A 7,567-nucleotide genomic window follows, 5' to 3' on the forward strand; every position below is an offset into this window, starting at 1 on the left:
ATATACTTCGATGCAAAAGCCAATGAATAAATCAAGATTGTACAAAACAAAACCCTAACCTAGCTATTTATCTCATTTCCTCTTCCAATTTTTTACACTTTTTGAATTATTAAAAATGTCTAGGAGCGGACTCATGTTGAGTGAAGATGTATCAAACGATATCCTTTCTTCGAATTTTTTTACTAAATACATGTATTAATACTATGCAAAAAGCATATATATATATATATAGATTTGACAAAATAACCCTACTAATTGACAGTAATACTTACCTGTTAGCGTACTGTAACAATGATAAAATCAGAATTTTCTTTAAAAATGTTCCTACCTAATGACAAGTAAAATAAAAACAAAAACTTGTCAGTCATATTATCAAAACAAAACTATGACTTCTATTCTCTTTTTTAAGTATAAAAAATGGAAAAAAAAATGGAACTAAAATAATTAAATAAAATGCCCTAGTCCCAAGGCAAATTTGAATAACATTAACTAATGGGCTATTTTTTTTTGCTATTTCAAAGAGTATATATTTAAAAATATCGATATTTAACATATATATATATATATTCGCAAAAAATTTTCAGCGAAGGTTGTTCATCGGACTACACTCCCTAATTAAGACGTAGCTCTATCCTCGACGTGTTGATTCTCTGATTGATTTTGTAGTAGAATTGAACTCAAGATCTTTGCTACCTTAAAACTAGTCTGAACGAATAAGTCAAAGGACAATGAAAATTTTATTTTTCCTCCTATGGATAACGATACCATTTTTTAAAAATTCTGTATACACCGCTAAACCCCTATCATACTATGACTCACAACTATTTGGTGATATCTTAAAAAAAGATCTATATAAATTTAAAATAATATTTTTTATTCATTCTGTTTCAATTTATACGACTTATTGATTCAGGAAATGGACAATAATAGAGATGCAAGAGTTGCTGATTACTTTGATGTAATTGGAGGAACAAGTACTGGAGGTTTAATGACTGCTATGATTACTACTCCAAATGAAAACAATAGACCATTTGCTGCTGCCAATGAAATTGTACCTTTTTACATAGAACATGGCCCTAAGATTTTTGAATCTAGGTACATATACATATTTATATTTCTCCGATACAATTTATTTATCTAATTTTAACTTGATACGAAGTTTAAAAGCGTTAAAAGAAGATTTTTGAAGATATGTCAAACACATCAAAATATTATTTATTATTACTGATAAACGTTTGAGATATATCCGAATTTCGATCGAAATTGTTGTAACAATTATAAACTTTAGGTAGGATCTATTACCTACTATACTATTTAATAGTGTATTTTAAAGATATATAAGTGTCCATGCTGACATTATAAATAGTAAATTGTCCATGTGGGCACTTATATATCTCTATAATACATTATTAAAAGGTACAGGGAGTAGCCCAAAGTTTGGTATATTGTTACAGTTATTTCAGTCAAAGTTCGAATATAGGTCAGACTTTTTGCCCTTAATATTATGACCATAAATATGTTAAGTTGGAATGTTGAAATCAAAAAGTCGCTAAAAAGTGATGGACTAAAAAAAGAATAGGTCAAACAATTCGAAACGGACAGAAAGAACGAAGAAGAATATGTGTTGATTAAATAGAGAACTTAAGATATTATAATGTCTAAAGTTTTCTGTCATTACAAAAATTTTACCAAAATCTCTTTTCAGATACATCTCTCCCATTAAATAATGTATCGAATAGTTAACGAATATATCCAAGAGCAATAAATATTCAATATTTTTATATGTTTCTAAGATAAAATTAAATGTAATTAGCTTCAAATATATGAGATTTCTGTTCTTTATACTTGTATTTAATTTGGTTACATTATATTATGCAGTGGTAAAAAATCAGGCCCAAAATATGATGGAAAATATCTTATGCAAATTCTTCAAGAAAAATTTGGAGAAACTCGTTTGCATGAAGCTTTGACAGAAGTAGTAATCTCAAGTTTTGACATCAAAACAAATAAGCCAGTAATATTCACCAAGTCAAATGTAAGTCAAAATAATTATTGTGATTTTATATTTATTCAGGTTTAATAGATTATATACTCGTATATAGTAGATGATTTAGTGTATATAAAATTAAATCTATCGATTCCTATAAGTATAAGTAAAATTTTTTGTTTACAATCTAGGATGGAAATTGAACATGTCATTGTTACTATTGTAATTGTAGTAAAAGATTATATATAATTGAGAAAAATGATAAATACACCCTTGAGATATCGTAAATGGTACACAGATACCCTTAGTCATGCTTTTGGGTCGTTGATGCCCCTATCGTCTAAAAACAAGAGCATATATATCATTCACTCTAACGGAAGACTAAATAAGAACACGTGACACAATGTTATTTGTCGATTCGATATTTAATAAATGTCGGACTGATGGATAAGATTATAACACGTGTATATATATGCTTTAGTATATATAACGGGTGTATATACTCTAGTTTTTTAACGGTAGCTAGGAATACCAGTATCCCAAAAGTATGACGGAGGATATCTGCATACCATTCACGATATTTCAAGGGTAGATTTATCTTTATTTCCTGTATAATTTTATCTTGATTATGAGAATAGTAACAAAACATTTTAACGGTGACAGTAGGTTGGATGATTCAGTGATGTAGCCAGAATATCGACTAATTAGTTGTGTCAAAATATAAAGAAGTAAAACCAAGAAGTGTCTATATGTAATATACTTTCGACTAATTTTTTTATTTTTTAAAAATGCAGTTAGTTCAGTCTCCACAATTGGATGCTAAGATGTATGACATATGCTATTCCACAGCAGCAGTTCCTGTGTATTTTCCTCCACATTATTTTGTTACTAATACTAGTAATGGAGATAAATATGAGTTCAATCTTGTTGATGGTGCTATTGCTGATGTCGAACCGGTACTTTCGATTCTTTTTTTTTAGAGAGAGAAGGCTTAAATATGTCATCAAACTTTCAGAAAAAGCTCATTTATGCCATCGGTTTAAAGTTTAGCTCATCTATGCCATTACCGTTCAAGAAAAGGCTCATTCATGCCACTATTTTTTAACAGTGGTTTTGCTTAACCATTTTTGACACGTGACCAATTGTAATTCGGCCACGTCATCAATTTTTTTTAATAAAAAAAATCATAATTCTGAAAAAAAGTTGAATTAAATTTCTTTTTGATTTTTTAATTAAATAAATTGATGACATGTTCGAATTATAATTGGCCGCGTCATCAATCTTTTTAATAAAATTCTGAATAAAAATTATTTTTTTAAAATTTTTTTTAATCAAAAAAAAATTGATGACATGACCGAATTTTAAATCACCACGTGTCAAAAATGGTTTTGCAAAACCAGCGTTAAAAAATAATGACATGAATGAGCCAAACTTTTGACTGACAGCATAAATGAGTCTTTTCTGAAAGTTCAATGACATATTTAAGCCTTTTCCCTTAATTATTAAAGCGTAGGTTTCAATCAGACATATATATATATATATATTTCGAAATATCTAATCAATACTATTATGTGTGAATACATGCAGTCGTTATTATCAGTTAGCGTTGCAACAAGACTTGCAAAAGAGGATCCAGCATTTGCTTCAATTAGGTCATTGAATTACAAACAAATGTTGTTGCTCTCATTAGGCACTGGTACTAGTGTAGACTTTGATAAAACATATACAGCACAAGAGACAGCTAAATGGGGTATTATGCAATGGATGTTACCTTTAATAGATATGATAAGTGCAGCAAATTCTTACATGAATGATTATTATCTTTCTACTCTTTTTCAAGCTATTGATTCACAAGACAATTACCTCAGGGTTCAAGTAAGTCACAATAAATCTCATTGATTTAGCTTAATTCAATCGCAGTATTATCTATTTTATCAGATTTTGATGTATCTAGGATACATGTACAATATTAATTAGGTGTAATTAGTTCTTTTCAAGTCAATTTACATTAAAGGGGTTCGGAAAAAGAAAAAAAAGAGTAGTGCCTAAGATTTGGTCTTGGATCCTTTAGTTGAGTTTTGAACCCCTCAACCACTGAGTCTAATCTGACATTTAAGAGGTTCAAGTAAGTCGCAACTTAATTCCTATTATCGAGAATAACTTACATAAATCTCACTAATTTAGTTTAATTTAATTGCAGTATTACCTATTTTACCATATTAATTAGCTAGGTGTAATTAGTTCTATTCAAGTGAATTCACATGGATCATTAGAATCTGTTACCGATTCAGGATTTACGTACGTTAAAGGGGTTTGGAAAAAAAGAGTGTAGTGCATGCCTAAGATTTGATCTTGGATTCCTAAGTTGAGTATTGAACCCGTCGATCGCTGAGCCAATTTCTAATCTTACATTTAAGAGGTTCAAAATCGATATATAGACATAAAACACAATTTTTTATCGTGAACAACCTCATCAACCTCTAGGTCCGCCCCTGTCTAGAATACATTAGCAAATCTTGCTCGCTATCTCCCGTCTCGCTTGCCATTCTCTTATCCCACATACATGCGAATCACACCGGATACATGTATTCAGTGCGATTCTCCTGTATCTGGGATACATACGAATCTCACTCGCCTTAATTTTCCCTATTTTTGTGTTTCTGGTAGTAAAAATACATGTATCTAAATATATTTTTATTAATATATGATAGGAAACTCTTAATAAGTGATAATATATATAGTGAAGTATGTCTAATTATTTAGTTTTTTTCATTATATGCATGTCATATATTCTTTGCTAACAATATGAGTATATTTAATTCCAGGAAAATGCATTAACTGGCACAACTACTAAAATGGATGATGCTTCTGTGGCTAATATGGAATTATTAGTACAAGTTGGTAAAAAATTATTGAAAAAACAAGTTTCCAATGACAATCCTGAAACCTATGAGGAAGCTTTAACTAAGTACGTGTTCGATTCTGTCGGTGCTTGAAATAATTTTTCTTTTTTTTTTCATTTTACTATATCTCGTCAGTCAATATTATTCATATAATTAGCTAGATTTCTTATAAATCTATTTTATTGCTAATTAAAATAAATTTATTTTGTTGTAGGTTTGCAAAATTGCTCTCTGATAGGAAGAAACTCCGAGCAAACAAAGCATCTTCTTAATTTAAGGTCTCGAATTGTAGTAGTAATCTTATTATGCTAAATAATAAGCGCTTGTAATATTTATGATTGCGCGCATTTAAATATTTCAACCTCAAAATAAAAGAGGAGTTTGAGGGATAAATTTCAATAGAAATGTCTCTCTATGTAATGTGTGCTTGGATTATGTAAACTTTTGGTTGTGTTAAATGTTCAAATAAATTATGGTAATTTTATGTTATGATATTTGAATCTTCTTCTCAAAGAAATAAAAAATAAAAAAATATATATAATTTGAATTGCCAAGTTAATATTATATGAAATCTTAGTTTAGGATAAGAAGTTCTAAATCGATGATACATAGAAAAGATATTGAGCATATTAGTAAGCAAGTCGTACCAACTAATAGCGTGTTTTAAAATCGTCATAATATCACTAGCAGATTGGGCCATGACATATGAAATTAAAGTCGATCATGTGTCAGTTTTGTCGATGTGACCCTGACTTCAACTAATTTAGGTAAATTCTGATAAGGCCGGGAGAATCGTAGTTTTGAGTCTAGACGAATCTCATGCGGTGGGGGTAAACCTCAACAAGGACGTTGAGTCCATAGAGGAGATCTACGATTCACCCCAACTTAAGATAAGAAAAACCTCAACAAATAAGAAAACCTCAACAAGGACAATGAATCCAAAGAGGAGATGTATGTGACACCCCAACTTAAGATAAAAGTCTCACACTGATAAAATACACAGAAAAAATATTGATATATAAGTAAACAGGTCTTAACAACAAGTTAACAATATCACTAACGAATTGGACTGTCACATGTTATTTCCATTCTATAACATATGTGTATAGGTTAAATCAAGTCAGTATCGAAATATATTTTAATACAAAAATTTTACCTCCAATTTTCTCCAAAATATGATGGAAAATATTTCACAAATTTTTGCTAGATAAGTTGGGAGATACTCCTTTGCATCAAGCTTTAATAAATGTTGTCATTCCAACCTTTGACATCAAGAAAAATTAGCCAATAATATTCACTAAGTCCAAGGTAAATGTTTCATATATTATATTAATTTATTTATCGATTTAAAATTTATTCGAATTAAAATGAGTTCAGTAATGAACTAAAATGTTTTTTCTAAAATTATTTTAACAAGATTGGATCAATTTTTCAACATATCAGTTCAATTATTTTAAAAGGATGAGTCAATAAATGAAGAGATTAATGATCTGCTTAAATTTGAACGAACCAAGCAAATTATATTTTTATGAGTTGATTTTAGAAATAATTATCTAATTCGATAAACTTATATGCAGTTAGCCAATTATCCTGAGTTGGAAAACTTAGCATATAACTCCTTATCCTTTAGCGTTTAGAAAACTATTCTGAGATGGCTAGCACGATCTTCCTCATTCGTCGAATAAATTAGAATGTCATCAATGAACACGACAACAAATATATCTAAATAAGACTTGAATACTCTATTCATAAGGTCCATGAATGATGCAAACACATTGGACAAACCAAATGACATATATAGGAACTCATAATGGTCATAACGGGTCCGAAATACAGTCATCATAATGTCACATTCCCTTACCCTCAACTGATGGCCGATAGCTTGATCTGAGGTCTATCTTTAATTCTAACTTTTCATCTGACATATTTAATATCCTAAAATTAAAGAATATTTTAATACATCTTTAATTTAAAATCACGAAATTTAAATTTCTTAATTTGTCAAATCAGACTTAAAAATCGTTTATATCGAAATGAGGATTTTATTTATTCTTCTTTTAAAAATAAAAAGGTGGTGACTATTTCAAACATATGAGGTCAGCCACAAAAATAAAGAATGGTTCTGTGAGAGCGAAAGAAAATGACCAAAAAAACTCCCTAACGAGGATGTATGTGACACCCTAACTTAAGATAAAAAGTCTCATATCGATAATATTATCGAAAAAAATATTGATATATAAGTAAAAAAATCTTACCAACAAGCTAATAATATCACTAGTAGGCTGAACTATCATAAAAATCCAAAGGATTATATATAGTAATGATAATAATAATAATCTAATTTAATCCATTTATAAAAATCCAAAGGACTATATATAGTAATGATAATAATAATAATATAGATATGGTTCAACCAAACAACTTAATATAGTACCACCTTATAATATAAAAATCTAACACGTTTTTAATGATACACTTCAACTAATCCCACTTAATTTTAATCAAATTTTAAATGACTCTTTAATCAACTAAGAGTTACTTATTACAAGTTTTTAATTAATTAATTAAATTTTAAATAACATTAATTAATTAGGTACAATGTACTAACTACGTAGTCATTTAATATTTTTTTAAATACCCTGAATTAATTAGGTTGTTAGGTACAATGTAAGTAAGG

At 28.9% G+C, this 7,567-nt stretch overlaps 1 protein-coding gene across 1 annotated transcript in view; it reads left to right on the plus strand.

Annotated features, from left to right (window-relative positions):
• The window catches only part of LOC107028583 (patatin-02-like), a 5,916-nt gene extending 534 nt beyond the window's left edge, over window positions 1-5,382 (plus strand). Inside the window, exons 2-7 of the mRNA XM_015229703.1 lie at window positions 914-1,095; window positions 1,879-2,035; window positions 2,782-2,943; window positions 3,575-3,862; window positions 4,813-4,955; window positions 5,105-5,382. Coding sequence (XP_015085189.1) covers window positions 914-1,095; window positions 1,879-2,035; window positions 2,782-2,943; window positions 3,575-3,862; window positions 4,813-4,955; window positions 5,105-5,162 — 990 coding nt within the window. The 3' untranslated portion in view covers window positions 5,163-5,382. The remainder of the gene's footprint in view (window positions 1-913; window positions 1,096-1,878; window positions 2,036-2,781; window positions 2,944-3,574; window positions 3,863-4,812; window positions 4,956-5,104) is intronic.
• Window positions 5,383-7,567: the final 2,185 nt, after the last annotated feature.

The sequence above is a fragment of the Solanum pennellii genome, chromosome 8 (assembly GCF_001406875.1).
Source record: "Solanum pennellii chromosome 8, SPENNV200".
NCBI classification, from domain to species: Eukaryota; Viridiplantae; Streptophyta; class Magnoliopsida; order Solanales; family Solanaceae; genus Solanum; species Solanum pennellii.